At 40.9% G+C, this 25689-nt stretch overlaps 1 protein-coding gene across 2 annotated transcripts in view; it reads left to right on the forward strand.

Annotated features, from left to right (window-relative positions):
* The first annotated feature begins 7298 nt into the window (after positions 1-7298).
* The window catches only part of pde5ab (phosphodiesterase 5A, cGMP-specific, b), a 28845-nt gene continuing 10454 nt past the window's right edge, over positions 7299-25689 (forward strand). For both annotated transcript variants that reach the window (XR_015852044.1, XM_088347792.1), the window contains exons 1-12: positions 7299-7601; positions 12801-13266; positions 15411-15584; positions 17810-17899; positions 18019-18090; positions 19798-19887; positions 19965-20105; positions 20643-20710; positions 22349-22460; positions 22526-22610; positions 22686-22861; positions 22992-23042. Coding sequence is in view for 1 of the 2 variants with exons in the window: in XM_088347792.1 (XP_088203918.1) it covers positions 7522-7601; positions 12801-13266; positions 15411-15584; positions 17810-17899; positions 18019-18090; positions 19798-19887; positions 19965-20105; positions 20643-20710; positions 22349-22460; positions 22526-22610; positions 22686-22861; positions 22992-23042 (1605 nt within the window). In the remaining variant the exon portion in view is untranslated. The remainder of the gene's footprint in view (positions 7602-12800; positions 13267-15410; positions 15585-17809; positions 17900-18018; positions 18091-19797; positions 19888-19964; positions 20106-20642; positions 20711-22348; positions 22461-22525; positions 22611-22685; positions 22862-22991; positions 23043-25689) is intronic.

The raw sequence follows: 25689 nt of genomic DNA on the forward strand, positions 1-25689 counted from the left end.
ATTTGTGAAATTGTTTGGCACGGCAGGAGACAGGAAAAAAGTCCTATGTTTCTCTTTTAGGTCTTTTATTCCATGTTTGTCGTGTATTACCACGGCTAATCCCGTTGCAAACAAAGTCCTTTATATTGTTTTCAATAAGAATCCAGACAATTCTATTTTATTTTATTCTATTCCACAAATTAGATAAAATAAGGGCGTTTAATTTTTCAGTTGATTGGCAAGTAATCCAGAATGTATGACTTTTTAAAATTATTATTGAAAACAAAAAACTTTATCACAATATTCTCCTTTTTATAGTCCGGTTCATATACAATGTATATGCTTGCTAAATTGTGGATTTTTTGTCTTAGAGCCTCACTAGCATGAAACTGACTCCCTGATTGGGAGTGTCTGCAGATGTAATGTCCAAGCACTCCCAGCAATCCACCCGTTTCTCCTCCAGGGACAATGAGCAACCATCTGCTAGTAAGGGAACACCGCTTATGGGGGTAGGGGGCACGTGTCCATATGGAGGGGGCAAAGTCAAACCGTTGCAGACACATAAAAGGCCGGAAGCCAGGAAACAATCAAAGTCAGGCACCGACAGGGCGCCCTATGCCATCTATAAAAGTAATCCACCCCTTCGCTTATTGTCCTTCACGGACCAGAAACAGAGACAGGACCCAGTTGCGTTCGTCTACTCAGTTTTATTGATAATATGTCACCATGCATAAGAGCCTTCAGGTTTTTTTCTTAACTACAATGAAATACAATTTAAGTGAGGATGACTTAAAACTAGAAATGACAGAAATATCTCTTATTTGAAAGGAGTGATGGTGAAATATTTGTTCTGTTAATGGAATTACAGAAAATGTTTGCAGGGAAAACTGTTTTGTAAAAAGAAAAGAAAGCAATGTCTTCAAATACTAGCAATATTTGCTTTTATCTCTATGTCCGCAATAATTTCCTTTGAGTAGTCGTATTGTACAATGTGATACTCGAACGTTTTTTTAGGATCCATTATTAGTATTGTCCCATTCCCGGTGCCAAGTCAATGCCAAAGTCCAACACATCTCTGAAGAGCGAGATGATGCTTTAAACAAAAATCAACCGTGACCAGATGATGAAGGTGCTGTGTCTGAATCCAATCAGGAGGCTTATTCTGCTTCTGGTAATCATAGAAACCAGTACTATCAGAAAACCGGCACGAAGAGGGATGGATGCCGCCAGGCTGTACTTGACCCTACCACCCAGGAAGTTACGTGATCTGTGAAACTTAAATCCCAAAGTTAATTCACGTACTATAAAATGTATTTTTATTGACATGAAAATATATGGTACAGTAATCCCTTGGTCATTGGGGTTAATGGGAACCACAACCCCCGCGAAAAGTGAAAATCTGCGAAGTAGCGTCGCACCTTCATAAATGCCCTCTAGGGTCACACTTACCCCGAGAGGAGATCTTTACTGTTTGAAAGTGCACGAGTGTAACAAAATAACCAGTACAGATTGACAAATAAAAGCATAACACAGAATTGCAGTTTAATGAATGGTCTTATTTGACATTGTACAAAAAAATAATTGGAGGGCTTCTCCTGTCTTGGGAAATGGATCTGGCGTTGGCGACATACAGGCTCGGCAGGCTTTTAGCAGAGTTGTTAGCATAGTCGTAGCAGTAAGCCAGGCCTGCAGTCCTGCTAATGCTTTCTCTTCCTAAGCCGCCTCAGTCGCTTCCCGGACCCAATAACAATCCACAGAACACCTGCTGGTGATCAACATTTATTTATACTCTTCTGACTTTTCTCAGAGTCCAACTTAATTGATTAATTTCTTTTCAATGTAAGGAGGTGTTAAAAGACTAGCTGAGCTGTAGCCGTGCTTTAAAGCTTGTTTTTTTTTTTTGCGGGGATACACATTGGCTTGTCCACCTGCCCCGATGTTGGACTGACAACATACACAAGCCTATCTCAATCACACACACAGACAGTCATGCCCAGCCAATACAAAAAGCCCTCCCTACCAGCTTCAGTGATAGCATTTGCTGTAGGCTGTCTGTTCAGAACACAATACACTATAGGTTGATCTTAAGGAAAATAAATTAAATTTAAAATCCACAAAAGCAGTGAACCAGTGATAACCGAAGCGCAACATAGCGAGGGGTCTGTGCGTAAATCAATAATATAATATAGGTCTTCTAAATAGCTTTTGAGATTGAAATAACAAATGGTAAAAAAATGCTACTTCTGGTTGTTAACAAGAACATGTTGTTTTTTATTTTCAATATTCCCGAGACAGATTGTGTTTTTCACGTAAAAAATTAGCATGTTATAAAATCTACTGCTATTTAATGTCAAATGGTTGGCACATAAGCCATTTATCATAACTTTTACCATATTAATCAACAGTGATCCCACTGTCTTGATTCACTGGGAATTGGGATTTCCCGTTTCTCTGCATTGGAAGTAGGGCTGGTATTTTAATAGTAGATTAATCAGTGACAATTGCAGCAAATAGTTGAATGATCAGATGATTGTTCTTTTTTTAAATTCAGCATGCGGTTGATTAAATATTTAGAAAATGATAAAATCACAAAATATTGGTACAATGAAAACTACTTTTTTCATCAAAAATACTACTAATTTATAAAAAAAGATAAAAATAATGATAGTCTGTAGTTTGCAATAGATGTGGTATGTGCAGCCCTTTGAGACTCCTTGCGATTAAGGGCGATACAAATAAACATGACTCGACTTGAATTACCGAGCGACGTTTTCCCCACATTTTAAATGTTTTTTGATCATTTTAAATTGTGTATGCTCAATAACAACTTTTGTACAGGAAAACAATAAAATGATTTTTTTTTAAAGTTCTTTTTTTTAGACCGATCTCGTCTGGCCAATTTCGAATCGTTCATTGGTAGCAGACATGAACATCATCATGGATTGCTAATGTTCTTGCGGTACACTAGCAAATGTTATCCTCGAACAAACATTTTTCCGCGCGTATTGCGGCTTTGTCGATAAAGCATGTTTTGCGCACGTGTGTCAATTTTTAGCCATGTCTATATATTTTTTAAGTCAGGCGTTTGGGTTATAATCTTGAAACTAAGCATGGAAGACCCAAAAGGTAAGAAGAATTCAAGGATTAAATCGACACAAAAAAGAATGAAAATCCTCTCAAAAGGAGTATGCTGGATAGATTAAGCCATCAACAAAATGTCCTCAAAATGAATTTGTTTTCACAAATTATCTTTGTTTTTATTTCACAAGTCTGTCTGTGAGTAAAGAGGTGCCGTCTTGTTTGTAAAGCTTTGTCAGAACAAGAACAGATGGTAGACTCAAGCGCGTAACGTATCACAACAAACTTTATTGCGGAAACTGAGAAGTCAGGTACGGGAAAGCAAGAATGAAAATGGTGAAGGTAAGACAAGGACTGTTACACAGTCCGAATGCCAACCCAAACCCCAAAGAAGATGAAAAAGGAAGCGTTTCTTCGAGCACATCTAAGAATTTCATGTCATGGTCGCCTTGGCGACCGGTCTGCCCCGCCCCCTGGGCACCAGCTGAAGCAGTTCAACTAATCGCTTGTCTGCTATTTAAGGCTGGATTGTGGGCTTTGCGGGTGCTGGCTCATTATATACACATTCCCCGGTCTGTTATGCCTTGTCCTGTTTTAGTTTAAAACATTGTCCGTTCTGTTATGCCTTGTCCTGTTTAGTTGAGTTGGAAGAATCAACTGTTTGTTTTGTCATGTCCCAGAGTTTTGGACAACTTTTATTTTGGTGAATAAAAGTTTTGGATCGTTACGCAATTGAGTTCTCCCTTCCTGCCTCCTGCCTCCGTTCCGGTCCGGTCAACCCTTCCATTCCATGCCGTGACAGAATGAGCCAGCCAACATTTGAACTCAGCGAACGATCCCTGCGCGTTTTGGGGAGAGCTGGAGGACGCCGTTTGGCAAGCACCCATTGAGGTATTCTTCCCTCCCCGTTCGAACCACGGCCCCGCCCGTCGTGGCCTTTGCTGTGCCCTGAATGGGGTCCCGGGAGGATTTGACGCCTGCCATTCCGACTCCCCGTCCTGCCAGTTCGACTCCCCGTCCTGCCAGTCCGACTCCGCCGCCTGCCAGTCCGACTCCGACTCCACCGCCTGCCAGTCCGACTCCGACTCCGCGGCCTGCCAGTCCGACCCCGACTCCGCGGCCTAACAGTCCGACTCCGACTCCGCGGCCTGCCAGTCCGACTCCGACTCCGCCGCTTGCCAGTCCGACTCCGACTCCGCCGCCTGCCAGTCCGACTCCGACTCCGCCGCCTGCCAGTCCGACTCCGACTCCGCCGCCTGCCAGTCCGACTCCGACTCCGCCGCCTGCCAGTCCGACTCCGACTCTGCCACCTGCCAGTCCGACTCCGACTCTGCCGCCTGCCAGTCCGACTCCGACTCTGCCGCCTGCCAGTCCGACTCCGACTCTGCCGCCTGCCAGTCCGACTCCGACTCTGCCGCCTGCCAGTCCGACTTCGACTCCGCCGCCTGCCAGTCCGACTCCGACTCCGCCGCCTGCCAGTCCGACTCCGCCTGCCTGCCTGTTCGACTCTCCAGCCTGCCTGCCTGTTCGACTCTCCGGCCTGCCTGCCTGTTCGACTCTCCGGCCTGCCTGCCTGTTCGACTCTCCGGCCTGCCTGCAGTCTGCCTGTACTGATTTTGTCCAGTCTTTTCTTGCCTGTTCTGATTCCGCCTGTCCTGTCTTGCCTGTTCTGATTCCGCCTGTCCTGTCTTGCCTGTTCTGATTCCCCCTGTCCTGTCTTGCCTGTTCTGATTCCGCCTGTCCTGTATTGCCTGTTCTGATTCCGCCTGTCCTGAGTCCGACTCTACTGAATCCGCCTGTCCTGAGTCCGACTCTACTGAATCCGCCTGTCCTGAGTCCGACTCTACTGAATCCGCCTGTCCTGAGTCCGACTCTACTGAATCTGCCTGTCCTGAGTCCGACTCTTCTGAATCTGCCTGTCCCGAGTCCGACTCTTCTGAATCTGCCTGTCCTGAGTCCGACTCTTCTGAATCTGCCTGTCCTGAGTCCGACTCCCCTGATTCTGCCTGTCCGACTCCCTTGTTTACCTGTCCTGTTCTCGCCGGTTCTGCCTGTCTGTTTTCGCCTGTCCAGTTTGCCCGCCGGACCCCCCCTGCCGAGCGCCGATTCCGATCCGCCCGACGCAGATGGCGCCTGCCTCTCCCCGTCCCTGCGTGTTCGGAGGAGGGAGCGGGGTTGCCCCAATCGTGAGCGTCGAACCATTCCGGGGCGCGAGGTAGTATTTTTTTCTTTTTGGGACCTTGGGAGCTGTCCCTTAAAGGGGGGGCTCTGTCATGGTTGCCTTGGCGACCGGTCTGCCCCGCCCCCTGGGCACCAGCTGAAGCAGTTCAACTAATCGCTTGTCTGCTATTTAAGGCTGGATTGTGGTCTTTGCGGGTGCTGGCTCATTATATACACATTCCCCGGTCTGTTATGCCTTGTCCTGTTTTAGTTTAAAACATTGTCCGTTCTGTTATGCCTTGTCCTGTTTAGTTGAGTTGGAAGAATCAACTGTTTGTTTTGTCATGTCCCAGAGTTTTGGACAACTTTTATTTTGGTGAATAAAAGTTTTGGATCGTTACGCAATTGAGTTCTCCCTTCCTGCCTCCTGCCTCCGTTCCGGTCCGGTCAACCCTTCCATTCCATGCTGTGACATTTCACATATTTCCATGCGCAACAAGAGGAGATTGATAAAGGCTGTAATGATGATTTAAGCCAGAAGATGGAGTAAGCAAGGAGAATATTTTGAAGTTATAAAGACCACCTTTAAAGAAGCTTTACGGAATTTTGAAATTTCATTAAACGTGACCGTCATCTCCTGGCTTGCGTCATTAACTCTTTTATCATCTTTCTTGGGGTTTGGGATGGCGTTTGGATTCTTCTTGAAGCAGGCATTTTTTTCTTTTTACCATGTTTATGCTGCACCAACAAATAGAAAAAAAAACAGAGGGACGAGCATGACGTAACTCTACAGCACTAACTGCCCCTGTCATGATTACTGATGTGACTCAGCTGTGCCCGCTCATTTGGCGCCAACGGCCGCTGGTTCTGATTGGCTCCCGGTCAGTATTTGAACCCAGTCCTGTCTGTCCCCTTTTGTCAGTCCGTCTGCGAACTTAGAGGAACACTAGGCAAGCCTTTTACGACCCTGACTACCACCTGTCTCGTTTTTTGCTCCCGTCTGTCTCCGGCTTTGACCCGTTTTGATCCTGACCACGTCTGCTCTCCCGTCCCGGCTTACGACCTCTTTTTGTCACCGACTACATCTACTCTCTGGCCTACGACTCGCTTCCGACCACGCCTTGCTCTCCTGATCCCAGCTACTGACGTGTTTTTTCCGTCCCTGACACTGCCATCGCTCGCTACCGAAGATCCACTTCCGCGTTCTGAGCACCATTCGAGTACAAGATCGACTTGCTTCCCGTGTCCAGAGAACACCGGATCGTGGGCGCAGCCTTTTCTCTTTCCTCCAATAAAACTTGAGAGAAACGTAACGCAATTGGGTCCTGTTTCCATTCTGGTCTTGACACCACCCCTATTACTCATACATAATATATTCCGCCCTGAGCAGCTTTATTAAATGGAAGATAAAAACAGATGGGTGCGGTGTAAAATAAAGCACAAGGGCACTTTGAACTCAGTGGGGCATTATCAACACAGACTTATTAGAGAAAATATTTATCTTTCAACCTTTTTAAGACACCTCAAATGACGCACACAACCTTTGAAATTGTGTTCTGTTCACCTGTACCCACAATAACTGGGTACTTTGTCATGGTAAATTGCAACTCTAAAAACACAACTCAATATACAACCCTTGACTTGCTCTATGTAAACTCATACTTCTACTGCTGTTTTTGGGTCGACAACGCCTATGCATCCTTTGCTGATCTGATGATGCCGTAGGCTGGAAAGGGATCTATTTGTATATTACTACTTTTACCCAAGAGCATAATTTCAGCATGGACAAAGGAAATAGGTCCCAACCAATATCGTGCAATCATTGTTATGTTGCCGCCAATATTATGTGATCACTTATTAATACGCTTTGATCTCCCATTTGTTTCTGCGAAAGTTGTTATAAAAAGTTCCCCAACTCAGACATAAACCAAAACTTGCGCTTCAATGCAAAGGGGGATTTCGGATTTGTGAAGAAGGTGGGCGTTGTGTGACTTTGCCCCCCTGACTTGTAACCCCTCGCTCCGCCACTGCGCGTCCATCCGAGCCCGTCCGTGTCTGTGTTATCTCTTCATGTTTGACAAGAGAGGAAGCGCTCGCCTGATCTCGTTTCTCCCTCCCTCTCTTCTATTTCGAATCCAACACAAACAAAAAGAAATAAAAAAAAAGGAAATTGAAGTCCTGCGATCCGCCCGGCTGCTTACTTTTACGCGCTCGCTTCCGCGCATTCGTCTTTTTCTTTTTTTTCTCTTTTTTTAATGGGGGACCGTGGCGCTTTTGTGGGTATATAAAGGCAAGGGACACGCCATGGAGGACGACACAATGGAAGCGTGGTTAGACGACCATCTCGACTTTACGCACTCCTATTTTGTCAGGAAAGCGTCCAGGTAAAAACGTCACATTGTTATTTTTGTGCTGCTCGATTGTGTTGCTGCTTGCATTGTGTGCGTTATGTGAAAAATGCTCAAGGGTCAGTAGATTATTAACTTTTACTGCGCGCTGTTTAATATTGTGCTCTCCAATGCGTCCTCGTGATAAATAAACGGTAAATATGAGTCCACTGGCTCCAATTCAAAAACGGTTTTCGAGTGCGCGTTAAAGCAGTTTTCCCAACCTTTATTTTAGCCAATGCACACTTTTTTTAATTTAAAAAAAATCTGGAGGCACACTGGCCGTTCAAAACATTTTAAAAATTAATTCCCGGCCCCAGCTTCATGTTCTTTTAAAGGGACAGTGTGCACTATTTGACTACAAAGCTGTCAACCTCAGCCAATTGCTCCTTGCATTAACGGTCGCAGGTTCCCTTATCAAGCGATAACAAACCTTACAAACACAACGTGGCACCTATTTACTCACAGCAAGACAGTCTATGTGGAGTACCGCGACAATATTGGCAATCCACGATAACGTTGTCAATTGCTACCAGTGACCGAGATGATCCGGATTAGTCACTTAATTGATATGGGCAGAACCAGATGACTCCAATAGAATGTTTTTTTTCTGGTACAAAAATTGTGATATGGCGTACACAATTTGAAATGATCAAAAAAACATAAACAGAAACATACTTTTCGATTTAAAAAAAAATCCAGGTACACAGTCGGTTCAAAATATTTTTTTAAATAGTTCCTGGCACCTGTTTTGTGTGTGTGTTTTTTTTTTTTTTTGGGGGGGGGGATAGTGTGAATTACTTCACCACTTCGTACCTGTCAACAGCAATTCCCCTTCTTAGGCAATAATAAACCTACAAACACCTTGTGACACCTATTTACTCAAAGCAAGACAGACTATGTTGTATACCGTGACAATATTAGCAATCTACTATGCCATTGTCGTCCGTTCCGAGTGACTTAGACATTCCAGATTAGAACCAAAATGGGCAGACGAGATCAGTCGAACTAAAAACAAATTTATTTTATCACCCATAAAAGTTTTAAGACAGCGTACACAATTTAAAATGATCAAAACATGTATAAAGTACAAGGAAAATGTTGACAGGTATGCAGTGTGTATTATTTGACCACTAGATGTCGTCGTATTGTGTTGTGCAACTAATGACGAATGCTACAAAGCGCAAGGTAGAATTCAAACTACGGAGAGTCAAAGTGACCAAACCACAACATTTTTCTTTTATTAATTTGCCAAGCCTTTAAAAACCTTTTTTTATTGGGGTGGGGTACCCGTAGCAGCATGGTGGCGGACAAATATGTCAGCTCCCTATAGGCAAGTTTCACATAATGTAAAACAAATGCAAATATCTTGACCTATTAATATTTTAAAATATGCATGTTTAGATGAGACTTGTTTTTGCTTATTATATGTTGTTGCTTATTACTTAAATCAATATTTGGGCTTATTTTTTATTTACCACTAGGAGGTACTAAATAATAAACACTGTCCCTTTAAGGCTTAAATTATGATGTTGCCTTAATTGACTGTATAAAGATTTCGTGGTCACCGTAGCTCAGGAAGAAAGTTTTTTTTTTTAACCACTATTTTGATTATTTATTTTGTTGTAGTTTGGTTTTTTATTTATCTATTCTTCAAGTTTTACTTTATTTTTGTCTTATTTTTTCTAGAAAACTAACAAAAAATGAGACTGAAAATGAGCAAAAATTATGTACAAGTGGAAAAAATAATGTTTTACTAGGCTCCCATATTTAATTTATATTTTTTTGTAAAATAAGGAAATGATTAAAATCAGCAAAATTATGTGCAAGATTTTTACTTTGATTTACTTAACTTTTCTTTTCTTATTGGAATCTTAAATAGACAGGATGAATTATTTAGCACCTCATATAGGTAAACTTTTCACTGAAACAAAAACAATATTGATTTAACAAATAAGCAAAAGTGCATTTTTAAATTCTCATAGGCTCAAAAATTTACAATAATTTTACATAACATGAGCCTCACTCACAGAGGCTGACAAAAACCTCAAAAATAAGTAAAATGGTGTTTTGCTCACATTGACTTTCCATAGTTTTTGTTCTTCCTTGTGTTTTTTAGCACTCGTTTTCAGTTCCACTACACAATACAGAGACATCTGAAGGTAAAAAAATACACCGTGTCTCTTTAAAAAGGTTCATCTAACAAAGTAAAATATTTTATATATTTACTTGCACTGTCTAATGAGCAGATAATTACAAAATAAAAAATAAAAATATATATTAATCTGTTGCCACCTACTGTGCTGGATGAATGTTATGTTTACTCAGCTGATGATTGTTCTAAATCAAATATACTGACAAATGGCCTTTTTTTTTTTTTTTTTGCGAACATTAATTTGCACAATTCTATGTGGCACATTAGCGTGCCGCTGCACACTGCTTGAAAAACATGGTCTGAAAGAACACAAATATTTGAGTGGAAGGCACTTTACTTTTCGTGGGAATATGTTAAATACAACAAAGGTGATACTTCAAAGCCTTTTAAAAATAGTTGTTTGATTTTAAGGGTTGTATGTGATTCTTGTTAATCATCATTGTATTCTCTTAGTCAAAAACATAAGTACAGTTCGTCACAAAAGTGAGTACAGTCCTCACATTTCTGCAGATATTTCTTTATGTTTAGTAGAACAGCACTGAAGAAACATGAAAAGAAGTCTGTGCAGAGCTTATGTAGCGGAGTAAATTTATTTTTCCCTTTCAAAAAACAAAAAATATTGCCATCAATAACTAAACCCCTGGCAACAAAAGTGAGTACACCCTAAAGACACTACACTTCTATATGTCCAAATAAAGCACTGTTTGTCATATTCCCTCCAAAACACCATGTGACATTTTACTCTTACTACGTCTCTGGTATGAACAAGGAACAGTTTCCATTTGTAGTACAATCTGTCATACTGGTAACTGAAACTCCCAATATGACACACTATGGCAAGGAACTCTCTGGGGACCTTAGAAAATGAATTGTGACACTACATAAGGTTGCCCATGGCTACAAAATGATTGCTAACACACTGAAGTTGAGCTGCAGTACAGTGTCCAAGGTCCTCCAGCGTTTAAAAAAAAATCAGAATGCACTCACGACAGGGCTTGCATTGGATGTCCAAAGAAGCTGAGTTGCACAGCGTCATAGCCAAATGTTATCAAAGAAAGTCAGCACTGCTGCAGAGATTGAAGAAGTGGGGGGTCAGCCTTAAAGTACTCAGACCATGCACCTCAGTAACTTTCACTTTAGGGTGTACTCACTTTTGTTCAGAAGGGGTCTAGTTACTGATGGGTATATTTTGCGTTTTTGGAGGGTTAAAGTACATTTACTCTGCAATAAACGCTTTATACAGACTACGTTTCATTGTGTCAAAGCGATTTTTCTTCATTGTTGTTCCACTAAACACTATACTGAAATCTCTGCAGAAATGTGCTGGGTGTGCTCACTTTTGTGACATACTGTAGCAGTAACGTTAGTTGGTTGGGTTGTTGGTTGTATACGTTAACTACTATGGTCGTAGTGGCACCATTTCCCTATAGTGTGTCTTGGGCAAGTACAGCCTGGTGGCACCCATCCCTCTACCGGCCGTCATATGTTTCCACCTGGTCTCCAATCTGGGACCATTCGCGTGTTCGGTAAATGTGCTAACAACTGCACTACAAAAACTTAAAACCAGACGAACAGGCTCAGAGGGTTTATTCCTCAGGGCCATCACCAGCCTAAACTAGAATACGAGACTATGGAAAAAATATTGCCTGTGTAGAAGATGATTTTTATTCATAATGCATTTCTTTATTTTTCCAATGTTGATTTTTGTTTTAGCTTGACCAGTACACATTCATCAACCAGTGTGATCACCACCCTAAACTAGCACACAAGACCGAGAAAAAATATATACATGTATCTTGCCTATGTACTGTAAAGAAAAGTTTATATGGTAATCATGATTTATTTTTCAACTCTTTATGTTTCTGTTGATGTCATTGCACAGTTTTTCATCGCTTACAACTTAGGCCAGTCTACTAGTACAACCTTGTAAATATTTACCTATTCATCTTAACATTTTATGGAATCTTATTTTTCTATTTTAAGTCTTCATTACATGTTTATTGACGAGTGTGCTGTCTAACCTTGTTGTTATCAATGAAAATAATGACAATTTTATTCTAAATTTGGAAAAACTGTCTCACCTTCCAAGAATTAAAAACATAAAAGGCATTGAAGGAAATGCTTCCGGGGATCAAGTAGTAATGTAATTAGCAACAAAGGATTTTAAAAAGTATAAAAGTTTCAGGTCAAATGACACATTTTTGTATTACAATACAGAGGAAACATGAAATGATACACATGTTTTCCAATCAAATGTGTGAGGATGTAAAAACATAAGTGAGATCAAAAATGATGCCGTGAATTAACTGATGTCATTCGAGCTCTTCTTCAACATGCCAGATGAAAGGAAACAGGAGATTTTCAAGTAGGCTTTTTCCCGGCTGTTTTTGTAGTCACGATTTGCATCACAAGACATGATCCGCTGAGAGCTTCCAAAACATTTGGGAGATGCCGTTAATTAAAGGCATCTGTGGGCAGAAAGAGGAATTAAAAGGGGGTAAAAATAAGATGGAACACATAAAGGGAAAAGCCCAGTTGTAGTTACGGGGGAGCCCTAAATATATGAGTTTTCATTACTTAAAAGAAAAATCTAAAATGAAAAACACGGTTAGGATAAATGGGCAAATATTTACAAAATAGTTCTTGTAGACTGGCCTAAATTATTAGATCAATAGCGCATTGAATAGTGCAATCACAAATAGTGCAATCACATTATTATATATATTATGTAATGAAAGCATACTTCGTTAAAATAGTGTCGAGAAACAAAATATCAATACTCATTATCCTATTATACAGGATACATTGTTTACAAGTTTCCAGGTTTTCTGTCTGGAAACTTGCTCCAGGCTCACCACACTGTGATGCTGTGTGCAAAAATGCAAAGCTAGTTTACACAAGAAGCCTTATTTGAATATATTTCCTTACGCTGTGCTAATAGGCCATTTTGACAGACCTATAGCTGACACTGGAACAATATCTGACCTATGCTGGCTATCTCAGTTACTTGATAATCAATAAATTGACTTCCTTGCCAACAGGGACATGGTAAACGCCTGGTTTGCTGAACGTGTCCAGGCCATCCATCCGTCCACCTCCAAAGAAAGCCACCCCTCCACAGATCTTGCCGACTTTAGCATTTTGGACAATCGCTCCCTGGCAGCCCCCAACCAAACACTAGGAGCCCCGACCCGCAAAATCTCAGCATCCGAATTTGACCGGCCTCTCCGACCCATTGTTGTGATGGACGGAGAGGGCTCAGTTACGTTTCTGAGCGACGCAGACCCCAGAGGCGTGTCCCCTTGTGGCTCCGGGATGCCGGACGGGGACACCGAAAGCGGGACCGTTAAGGTTGGAAGCGGCGGCGGTTACCGAGGAGATCGTTGCGCTCGGTTGCTGGAGCTGGTGAAGGACGTTTCTAGCCATCTGGACGTGACAGCACTCTGCCACAAGATCTTCCTCCACATCAACGAGCTTATTGCTGCTGACCGCTACTCACTATTTCTGGTAAGGGTTGGTGCACTCATTGGATGTTTCTTCTCTCACTATCTAGCATTTAACAGTGTTACTATCTGTGAGTGGAAAAAGATCAAATATTTTGTATAGTTACGTTTGGCCTGAACCTCAGCCTGGTTATTTTATCTTAAATGCTCACAATACTAGAAATAAAAAACAGGTGACTGCTCATTCTCATCTAACAAGTTACTGGATGCCAAAAAAGATTGAATGCACAGCTTTGGAGCATTTTTCAGCATGATGCGGAAGAAGTCTGTCTTATAGTCCCCAGTCTAATTCCAAGGGTCTCCAACTTTGCGCCTGCGGGCACCAAGGTTTCCATGAAGGACCACTGAGGTCCCCACAGGCCTCGTCTGAAAATAGCGCACCTGTTGCTGGGTCATGGGATTTTCTAGTAAAATTAATTTTAGTGGTTGACTAAGTCTATTTAATGATAATAATACATTCTACTTCTAAGCGCCTTTCAGGACACCCAGGGTCACTGTACACAGAATACCAAACAACAACAAAACAAGATTAAAACAAAAATAAAACAAGAAAGTAATGTATAGCAAATTAATACAAAGTAGAGTTTAAAAGAATGTGAGGCAGATGATCATGAATGGGCAAGTCTGAAGAGGTGGGTTTTGAGTCTGGATTTGAATGTGGATAGGGTGGCGGAATTCTGGAGGTCAGGTGGCAATGAGTTCAAGAGCTCAACAATTAACCTGGGAGTAAAAAAGTAACAACATGGTAATAAAATGATAAATTGTTATTTTAGGAATGCATATAAAACTGGGAGCCTTTTACACTAATGAGTAACATAAATAGCTCTCATCTTGAAAAAGGTTAGAGACTCGTGTCTTAGCCTTCCAACATGCAGAGGGGAAATTCAACCTCACCCTTGTGTTAATGTGAGAACCCAATGGTCTTAACTCGTTCAAACTGTATAATGTGTGCAAGAGTGTGTTTAGATAGGAAGATGCCAAAGTAAGGATAAGGTCACAGCAACCTAGCAAGTCAGCTCAAGTGTTCGATCTAATATCTGAGAGGCCCTCCGTATTTTCACGACCATAAGGCACATCATGCTAAAAGGCGTAGTCTCCGTAGCCGGTTCTATTTCTGTATTTAACTCATACACAGGCCGCACTGCAAGATAGGGCACTGATGCTCACTGCTGCAGCCGCTTTACGACAAAACAGACATAATGAACCATCGGTTCATTATCTTCAACTTTTTCGCGGCTGCTCGGTTTCAATGTTCTTTCGCGTAGCGTTGAAATCAACACACCATGGCGTACAAAAACACTGAAAGCATTCAATCTAGGGAAAGTGAGGTTTTGGGATTAAGTAATATTTGGGGGACACATCTGTTCATCCTCCAGTAGCACAAAACCTTTAAATTGCTAGACAGGCTACGCATTAGCATCCTTGAGTACTACCGCAAACAATGGACGCATTGTGTGTGACGTCATGTCCTCTTCTGCAGAAGCGGACCATGATGGGTTTCTCACAGGAGACACATAAGTTACAAGAGATCACATACAAGTGAAATTTAGTTGGAAATGTGAACAATCTCACAAAACATCGCATTTCATCCAGAAATGTTGTCTTAGGTATGACTCGGCTAAGGCCTGAGACTGTAGAACCCCAAATCCCCCCCACAGTTTTAAGATGGGCACCTAACCCTAAGACCACCTAGCTGGTCTACGTCCGCCGCTTTACATCACACACGAGGCGCACCGTACGATAGGGTGCATCGCACAATTTGAAGAAAATCAGAGTCTTTTATATGTGCATTATGGTCATGAAAATACGGTAATCTACATAATAACCAGCATGGCTTGGATATGTTTGTGATCATACAAAAGCCTATTTTTGGGGGGTGCATGTTACAATCCAGTACGCTTTATAGTACGTAAAATACTTTAAATGGGTTGGACAAAAAGCAAATTCAAAAATGTATTACCCATAAACAACACTTTCTTCGAGGAGAAGTAATAACCAGTAAAAAAAAATACATCATTCTCGTTGTATAATACAATAGTGAATCAAGATCATCTCATGATGGCCGTAGAAAACCTTTCTGCAGGCCGAATCTCACCTTTGAGATTCGTGCAGTAACTGATTCTTGCCACGCCAAACTTTGACGTCAAGGTGGGCGAGGACAGCTCCAACACAAAGTTCCTGGTTAGTCGCCTTTTCGACGTGGCCGAGGGTTCAACGCTGGAGGAATCGTCCAGCAGCAGCATCCAACTTCAGTGGAACAAGGGCATCGTCGGACACGTAGCTGTCACCGGACAGCCGCTCAACATCAAAAACGCTTATCAGGTAATGCAGACGCTAACGCATTAGCCGAATTGAACCTGAGTGTTTGTTCCAGTCTTTCTGTTCATAGTTGACATTTCATGAAAGACGATTATAGTGATTGCCAGGAATCCTGTGGGTGCTTTCATCATCTCTCCTGCCGTTGATTAAGTGCCTGTTCCTACGATTGCGCTGTCCAATTAGTCTTTTTATGTGTGTGCTCCTGAGTGTTCAAGTGTGTTTATTATTTATCAAGTTGAAACAGGTTAATGCAGCGGTCGACGGCAACCTCTAATTTCCCTCTCAGACCTAATCGAAGCTCATGGCTACAGCCTTTGTTGCTGGCTGAAACGGGATCCTGGGAAAATTATGGCATCACTAAGAATGGGGGAGTACCACAACCCATACACAGGGTTGGGACGGTTACTTAAATAATGTAATCTGATACAGTTACTTGTTACCTGTTGAAAAATGTCATCAGTAATGTAATCTGAATACCATAATATTAAGTAATTTGATTACTTTTGATTGCTCTTAGATTACTCCAATATCAATTATGCTCATAAAAGACAGAATTACCACAATATAAATGAAAATGTGTAGGCCATTTTGACATATTTTGTTTTAGATGAATAAACAATGTAGCAGTGAAAAATAATTGAAGGAAACCAAGGTTAAGTAGTTGCTTGTAGTCCTACAAAAAAGTGTTTATATTTAAACCATGGAGTAAAGTTAATGAAGCAAAATGAATCTTTCTCTTTCATATGGCAGACAATATATGCTCCGTTTTATTTCACACTAATAGTAGATTAAAAAAAATCTGTTTTAAACAAACCAAGTGTTCACTTTCTAAATTTCCAACAACACCCTGAATATATTGCGGCTGAGTTCAAGTTTTTCTCGTTTTCATGTCAACTCTCGTGGCAATATTTAGATTTATTAGGCATTAGGATTTATTAGTAAAACATTCTCACAATATAAGAATACAGTGATCCTATGGTGATTTTGAACACCATTTAACTGAATAATACAAAAAGAAGGCAGTCATATTTGCTGTAAATGTACTGGAAATCCTTGACTAGGGCAAAATTGCGCTGCCCTCATGAAATTGCAGGCTCACACCAATTGGACAAAATGAGTGACACATTTAGAAATAAAATACAGAAAAAAGACAAATGCTGGTACTTGCAACACGGTATGACAAACATTAAAACTGTACAATCAGCACAACAGACAAGGACTTTACCACAGTGCTCGCTCACGTCGTGTGCAAACCCCGTCCCTCATTGTCTCTAGAGTGTCAGTGATTGATATTATGATGGACACATTTCAACAATCGACGCATTATGTCTATGTAAACATAGTTTTAAATAAAATAGTAATCCTGCAAAGTAAGCCTTATTTTTACTAAATATACTTGTAATCTTATTACGTCTTTTTTCTGTAACTATAATGGAATACAGTTCTTTTTTTTTTGTAGCGACTTTTTTTTATAACAATCATTTTTTAGGAAAAATGCAGTTTTAAAAAATCCCAAATCGTGACAGTGCTATAGTCAAGTCAATTAATCTTTATTTGTGTTAATCACAAAAAGTCTCAAAGGGCTGCACAGACCACAGATTTTTGCAAACCACAGAATATTATTATACCATCCCCTGATCTAAAACCTCCATGAGGGCAAGGAAAAACTCAAAAACCTCAGCATGAGGAAAATTAAGAAACCTTGAAGGGACTGCACATGAGGTAATCCTCCTTCCAGGATCACCAGGCTGCAATGGATGTTGCAATAACAAATAATACACAGATATTTACAACATAACATATAGGTTATTCATATGCTATAGAATAGAAGTGTGTTTTAAGCCTAGATTTAAACATTTCCACTGAGGTTGCAGATCGAATCTCAAGGGGAAGAGCATTCCACAGCACTGGGGCCCAAATGGAGAACGCTCTCGAACCTGCAGATCTATTCTTAGCTTTTGGGATCACTAGTAGACCAGCATTTTCAGAACAAAGGCTCCGGAATGGAACATAGGGCGAAATTAAATCTAAAAGATATGAGGGAGCAAGTCCATGCATGATTTTATATATATCAGCAATTTTGGGGTGAATCTTTTTCCAGATATCAGTTGCATGAATTCACAATGTGATAGACATTTGCACAAATTATCAGATGTATTTTCATGTCAATCATTTAAGACACGACTGTCCTTTGATAATAGGCATTATTCTTTTTCTATTCCCGGCAGGATCCTCGATTCAACGCAGAAGTCGATATGATCACAGGTTACAAGACGCAGAGCATTCTGTGTCTTCCAATCAAGAATCACAGAGACGAGGTAATGACAATATAATTCTATTAGATTAAATCCAAGACACGTAGAACTGGTTTTCTATTTAAAAAGAAATAACTAATGGTCTTTGTAAAAGTAAATCAAATCTTTTTCAAATCCCCAAGGTTGTTGGAGTGGCTCAAGCTATCAATAAGAAAAATGGTCAAGATGGAGCCTTCACCAAACAGGATGAAAAGGTATGAAAATGATGTTGGATCATTTTTAAAACATTCTATGCTACAGCTCAGAGATAAAGAGATACCTCGGTACTCAAACAACCCTGTATCTGAACAGTTCATCTTTTGGTGTGGTGTTTAAACGGAGAATCAGAACTCGAACACCCAAACACATCTGAAGAAGTGGCCGAGTTAGTCGGGTAGCATCATTTTGAGAGAGATAGTCAACGCGAGTTGAGAATTTTTTTGTGATTTACTGTGTTTTAGTGGACGGCACGGTCGATGAGTGTTTAGCGCGTCCGCAGCACAGTTCTGAAATCATGGGATCAAATCCAGCAACCAGCCTTCCTGTACGGAGTTTGCATGTTCTCCCTGTGCTTGCGTGGCTTTCAAATGGGCACTCAGGTTTCCTCACACATTTCAAAAACATGCATGTCAGGTTAATCGGCCGGTCCAAATTGTCCCTAGCTGTGAATGAGTGAGTGAGTTGTCTGTCTGTGTGCCCTGCAACCCGTTGAGGGTGTCTCCTGCCCTCTGCCTGAAGGTAGCTGGGATGGACTACAGCACCCCCGCAACCTTACTCAGGATAAGCAGTGCAGATAATGGATGGATGTGTTTCAGTGTTTTTATTGCTTGTTTTATCATAATAATGGGTCCCAAGAAAGTTGGTGATCAGGGAAAACCAGTGAGAACAATGATCAGGTTGAAGTGGTTAATGATGGCGAAATGCGAGAATGCTTATATGATTGTTCAGAAAGGTACAGTAAATGCTTAAAAAAATGTTGTATTTTTCACTTTGATGACGTTTAATCTTCATTATCTACACCTATAAATTATTATTGTAGTTTTGACACTTGTTTTATTTATATTTTTCTTGAATGCCTACGAACGTATAAAAAAGTATACAATTTCTTCATATGGGAAAAAATACTACAGTATTCGAACAATTCGGAGTTCAACCACAGATCCTGATTGATTATAGTTATTTTGATAGGTTATCAATTAATGAAGCAGAGGAAACATAATTTTAAAGTAGTTAGCATTCCAGAAAAAGTCGCTTGGCATTAGAGACTAGAGATGCTCAAAAGTTGAGGGCCGTAAAGTCCGCCTGCTTAAGCCCCGCCAATGCGGCTAGCCTCGCTGATGTGGCCACTCCCTGTTAGCAGATATTCATTATTTTTTCATTTTTCTAGTTAGAATTGTTGCCCAAAATGAATTATTAAAGGGACAGTATGTAATATTTAGTACCTCCAAGTGGTCGAATAAAAACATTCTTTCAATAAAAAGAAAAACATTGATTTGAATACAAGGCAAAAAAAATCATAGGTCGAGAAATTTGATTTTCTTCTAAAAATCGGCATCTCTTGATAATGAGTTATTTAAAATCTACACATTTAAAGAAGCATTGTTGTTTAAGTACATGTTTTATTGTTTTCTATATTTATGTTTGTTTAGGTTTACTACCTATTATTATTTTAATTATTTTGGAATGCATAGGAATGTAGGAAAAAAAATCCAATCACTTAGTTTAAGAAAGATTAACAATAAGGTGTTCAGATACCAATCCCGAACTAAACATGGTCAAATTCTGGCGTATCACTGTAGTAATAAGCCAACAATGCTTGAAGCATAGTTCTTAATTCTTCACCATTTCATTTGAAAGAAGATTTATGAATATAAATCTCATTAAGAGAAATATATCAAAGATGGTTTCTTTCCCAAATACAGGACTTCTCATCATACTTGGCCTTTTCGGGCATCGTTCTGCACAACGCCCAGCTCTATGAAACCTCACAGCTAGAAACCCGACGTAATCAGGTACGCTAATCCCCCTAATAATCCTTGTGGCTACTATAGATACAGACAACTCTTTAAAGTAAAAAGTATTTGCTCAGGTTCTATTGGAACTGGCCAGTCTGATTTTTGAGGAGCAGCAGTGTCTTGAAGTTTTGCTGAGGAAGTTTGTGGGAACCATCCTGACCTTCATGCAGGCTCAAGCTTGTACAGTCTTCATTGCTGAGAACGACTCCACAGAGGTCAGCACCATTTTGACCCTAGAACCCTTCCGGCTCGCCGCTGGCAGGCCACGAGCCGAAGGTTTTCCTCACTTGGTTTTCAGGACATTTACAAGCGTGAAGAAAAACATCCTTCTCCAAACTACTTACTCTTACCCGTGACCTCAAGTAGACTCCAAACATTGAAAGATCTTTTTCTATTTAAAGCTCTATTTATAGCCCGAGGGAGTAACGGTCTGCCAGGGTAGGGGAGCAAATTTTTCCTAAACAAAAAAAAAAGTGATCCGTTTATCTCTAGCATCCTGTTAAAATGGGAAAAGAATCTTTTTGGGAGTGCATGTTGAGCAAAAACATGTCCCTATAAGGTGGGCAGGAGAAGGTCACAGAATGTGGAAATAAACTCCCAATCTGGCAAGGATTAATGTTTAATGGACCATTGCTTATTACTTCAATGAATTGCATTGTCTTAACAGGCTTAACTGGAAGAACTAAAGAGTTGATTTGTCCTGTAAAATAAAACTCGAAAAAAAAATCTTACTTTTGGCATTTTTTCCTCAGAATCCATTTTCGAGTGTCTTTCATATGGAATGTGACGGGCAAGCTGAAATCCTTCATTCTCTTAACAGGTAAGGCTGTAAATAATGGCTGTACTGTAATCCCTCACCACTTCACAGCCTCAATGCAAAAATATTCTGCCATCCGTTATCCCTGTTTGCATAATGGTGCGAGCAGGGGCTGGTGGAATGCATTTTTGACGAGCCTGGCGGCTCTTTTTTTGCCATTCCGTCCACCAAAGATAAACTACATTCGTTATTCAGTTATCCTTTGGTGCCAATTTTTGCGAGCACAGTCCCACAGAGTGCACATTTGTTGGGGCTGGCATCTCCTTCTTGGCATATTTCTGTCTTAAATTAACATTATCCACTCAGCTGCCATTACCCACAGTTCCAAATTGCTGCGAGTAGGCATTTTTGTTGGTTGGTGTGCCATTCTTGTATGCCTAAAATGAAATGTACGGTTTTGTCAGCGAAACCACTGTTGAATATTGCTGAGAGCACAGGCTGGCAGAGCGCTTTTTTTTTTTTTTGTTCAGGCTGCTGGAGCATGCCATTGTGGCCGTGATCTATTATCCAGAGTCCACTATTGCTGAGATCTGGGAACAAAAGAGCAAATTTGTGTCATGCGTGGCAGCTCTTTTTGCTGTTCTTTTTGCCTAAAATGAACTGCACCCCTGCGGACATGACCCATTATACCTGGTCGACTATTACTGCAAGCAGAGCCCATGTTAAAAATGGGGAGGTTACTTTGAAGATTTTCGCATATCACAGGGGTTCTGGTCGGCATTATCACCATCCATCTATTATCTGCACCGCTTATCCTCAGTAGGGCGGCAGGGGTGCTGGAACCCATGTTATCTTCGGGCAGGTGGCAGGGGACACCCTGAACTGGTTGTCAGTCAGTCGCAGGGCACGCAGAGACATATTACAACTCACTTGCTCATTCACACCTAGGGACAATTTGGAATGGCCAATTAACCTGACATGCATGTCTTTAGAATGTGGGAGGAAACCAGATTGCCCGCAGGAAACAAGATTGAGTTACAAAATACAAAACACTTGTCACAAGAATTTAAACAATTAGAAGATAGTCTTAATGTTATGGTTCCTACATCAAAAGCATAATTTTGGGAGAAAAACGTATGAAATATCTTTTAATGAAAAAAATATCCAGAAAAAAGTAATTAGAATACAGGAATAAAGTTGCAATGTATGGGAAACCCTTGTCATGTAAAAATAATCATGTCTTAAAACACAAACAGGTCAGATTTCTTTGGTAATTGTATTTCTAGACTTTAAGACCCATTGCCAGACATCAGTCATCATCTGGGTGGGGGTTTATTATTATTACTTAGTGGGGGTGGGGGCGGGGATCATGGCTAGCCCATTGTATACTCTTGAATGAGACTTTTCTAGCATACCCAAAGCTACCAAATACTCAGGATCATGTGATGTTTAGTACGCATTTTCTATGAAAACTAGGGAAATCAAGCAAAGTTGATATTTGTATTTCCATTTAACAGTTACATCCATAACAAATGTATACATACAATTGAGCTATTAATTATTGCTACTTTGTCTACGATCCGAGAGGGTACAAGGAGAAAAAATTCCATACCTGAAAATCGACTTGATCCATTCTGAAATCCGAGTTCAATATTCGGAAGGACTTTATTCACCAGTTTATTTTGCTTCAAATGTCCTCAGAGAATCTACTCGTGTCAACCAGATCAACTACATGTACGCTCAGTATGTCAAAAACACCATGCGGCCCCTCAACATTCCTGATGTCACCCAAGATCAACGTTTCCCATTGACGGTGTGTATTTCCGTTTCACGTCCATTGTCCTTTTCTCACTCCAGTAATGTCTTTTGATCTACCAGTGTGAAAAGCAATATCACACCAAGAAACAGACAAAGAGTTTGCTATGCACTCCCATCAAGAACGGCAAGAAGGACAAAGTCATAGGTAGGACATCTGCTGGTTGGGTAGCGTATATCACAACTATTCAAAAAGATGTTTAGAGATAGAAAAAATCTGTAGGTTGCTGTCAGTTGGTGAACAAGCTTGACGAGGTGTCGGGCGCCACAAAGATATTTAACAGGAATGACGAGCAATTCTTGGAGGCCTTTGCTATTTTTTGCGGCCTTGCTATCCAGAACACCCAAATGTACGAGACCGTGGAAAAAGCAATGGCCAAGCAGCAAGTCACTCTAGAGGTCAGTACATTCCAAATGTCAGAAATCAGCTCGGTCATCATCAAAATTATGACAAATCTGAATTTCCCTTCATGTATGACCTGCTTTTTGCAGCGTACTATAAATAAAATGCTTCTGTTGTGTTTTACAGGTCCTTTCATATCATGCTTCTGCTACTGCAGAAGAATCCCAGTGGCTACAGGTAAAAATTATACTAAAATCCTTTCTTTGAGTTGGGGGCTGTCAGAGTGCATTTTTGTCAAAATAGGAACCCTTCTTTGCCGTACGGTCCACCAAAGAGTGAACTGCACTCGTGTAGCTGCCATATATTTTCCCTGATTGCATTTTTCTGCAGGTTGGGACTGGCAGAGCTCATTTATGTTATTTTTCAGCCTAGAATGAACTGCACTTATGCGACAGCGATTCATTCCCCAATCCCACTTTGCCTTAAATAGGGGACCAGCAGAAGGCACTTTTGTTGTGAGGCGTGATGTTCTGGCCCAACTAAAATAAACTGCACGAAGTGAGCACAATCCATTATCCCCATTCAACTATTGCTGAAAGCAGAGTGCATTATTTTCTCACTTCGTTTTTGCAGGCCACAAAAGCATACTTCAGTGGCCCACCTTGATAGAACCGCACTGTTCTGAACAAAATCTATTATCTATAGTCAACTATTGCTGAGAGCGGGAGCCAAAAGAGCAAATTTGTGTCATGTATGATGCCTACATTTTTCTGTCCTTTCCGAATAAAATGAACAGCACCTGAGCAGCTGCAATCAGTTATCCCTGGTTGACTTGCAATCAAATGAGGGGTGGCAGAGTGCATGTTCATGGATTTTCGCAAATTGCAGGGTGTCCTGGTCCCGATTAACGTGATAAACAAGGAATTACAGTAAAGTACTTAATTGCACGTCCCAAGATAGTAAATACATATATAAAAACCAAAACGTTTTAATACCTTAGAGACAACGTAAATATAACACACAAATTTTCAAATTTAAATATTATCTACCTTACTGATCTGGCCCCATGTCAAAAACCTAATAGCCCGAAACCGAATCCACTAAGTGGTCATGTCACCCTTGGCAATAAAAACTAAAATTGACTCTTTGCAATAGCTGCTGATGAGTTTACAGCTTGCAGAGGGATTTAAAGACCAATTTTTACAGAGTAGTTATAAATGAATATTTGTTTACAAATTGGAGTGTTTGTGTATTAAATACCTTTACTAAGTAATTCCATCGTGTTTCATGTGAATTGTTTAAACAATCAGACAGATCTTGTCTTTGTAGCACTTAAAGGGATGAACTGATAGCCGGATGTCCGCCAGCTGAATTTTCTGGTTGGCAGCAGAATTATTTGCTCCATTAATCACAGCGAATTGTCCAGGTCTTAAAGGGGGCAAAACAGTCATTGTTGTACAAGAAATTTGAGTCCTGCCACTCTCTTTATGGAGCTGATTTCTGAGTTGGGGAGAAACTGACCAAAGCGACCCACAAACAATCCAACGAGTGAACAGCAAGAGTTATGTGTTTGGCGCATGTCCTACGTGTTTTCACCTCGTGTACTTAGCCCACCTTCTACTCAAGTGTGCCGTGTATTTGTGTCTTACAAGTGGAATGTACATGAAATGCTTCTCACAGTCCAACCTTTTTTCCCACCACTAAAATATTAACTAACCTGAAAACGCAATTACAATACTACTGCGCTTGGGACAAAAATATTTTGAGTTCTTTTGCCCCATATAGCATTGCATTTTTAACCCTTTTAAGGACTGAAATTTGGTGACGTGCGGTGAGTTTTGCATACAGTGAGGCACAGTCAGATTAACAAATAAATGATCCTAAATTGCACTCCGGTTTCCTCCCACATTAGAAAACATGCATGTCAGGTTAATTTGCCGGTTAAAATTGTCCCTAGGTGTGAATGAGCGAGTGAGTTGTCTGTCTCTGTGTGCCCTGTGATTGGCTGGCAACCAGTTCAGGGTGTCCCCTGCCCACTGTCCGAAGATAGCTGGGATGGGCTCCAACACGCCTGCGACCCTACTGAGGATAAGCGGTGCAGATAATGGATGGATGATCCAAAATCTAATTCATTATTTGATTGGCCAAACAAGAAAGCAATTCATGAACTGTAGCTTAGAATTGTTTTATTGTGCTACCTTAACCTTACCTTAATGAAGACTGTGTGTTGCTTCTTTTGAATGAAAGGATCAATAGATTTTTGAATAGTTTGAATTGCAATTAGCTTTTAATACTATCACTAATTTTATTGTTTGGGACTGAGTTGTGCGCTAAATAATAATCCTTGATATCACTATCGCCCTCTTTCCTGAGGCAAGAGAATAGTAATAAGTTACATATAAATAATAATCATGATATAATGTGAAAATTCCATGATTTTAAAAGATAATGTCCAAATATTGTGAAGTTAAATGAAAAAGAACTTTAGAGATGCTGTACGGAATTTGAAAATGTCTTACTCGCTGTAGCTATATCCTGGTGTGCTTCATCATTGCAGCCTGTGTCAAGCTCCCTATAACTCGTCATCTCATCTCATCAGCCGTACCGCTTATCCTCATTAGGGTCGCGGGGGGGCTGGAGCCCATCTCCGGGCACTGGGCAGGGGACACCCTGAACTGGTTGCCAGCCAATCGCAGGGCACACAGGGACAGACAACTCATTCGCTCATTCACACCTAGGGACAATTTGGACCGGCCAATTCACCTGAAATGCATGTTTTTGGATTGTGGGAGGAAACCGGAGTGCCCGGAGGAAACCCACGCAAGCACGGGGAGAACATACAAACTCCGCACAGGATGTCTGGAGCTGGATTTGAACCCATGAC

This window comes from Urocampus carinirostris, chromosome 11, assembly GCF_059441175.1.
Source record: "Urocampus carinirostris isolate Australia breed hairy pipefish chromosome 11, RoL_Ucar_1.0, whole genome shotgun sequence".
NCBI lineage: Eukaryota > Metazoa > Chordata > Actinopteri > Syngnathiformes > Syngnathidae > Urocampus > Urocampus carinirostris.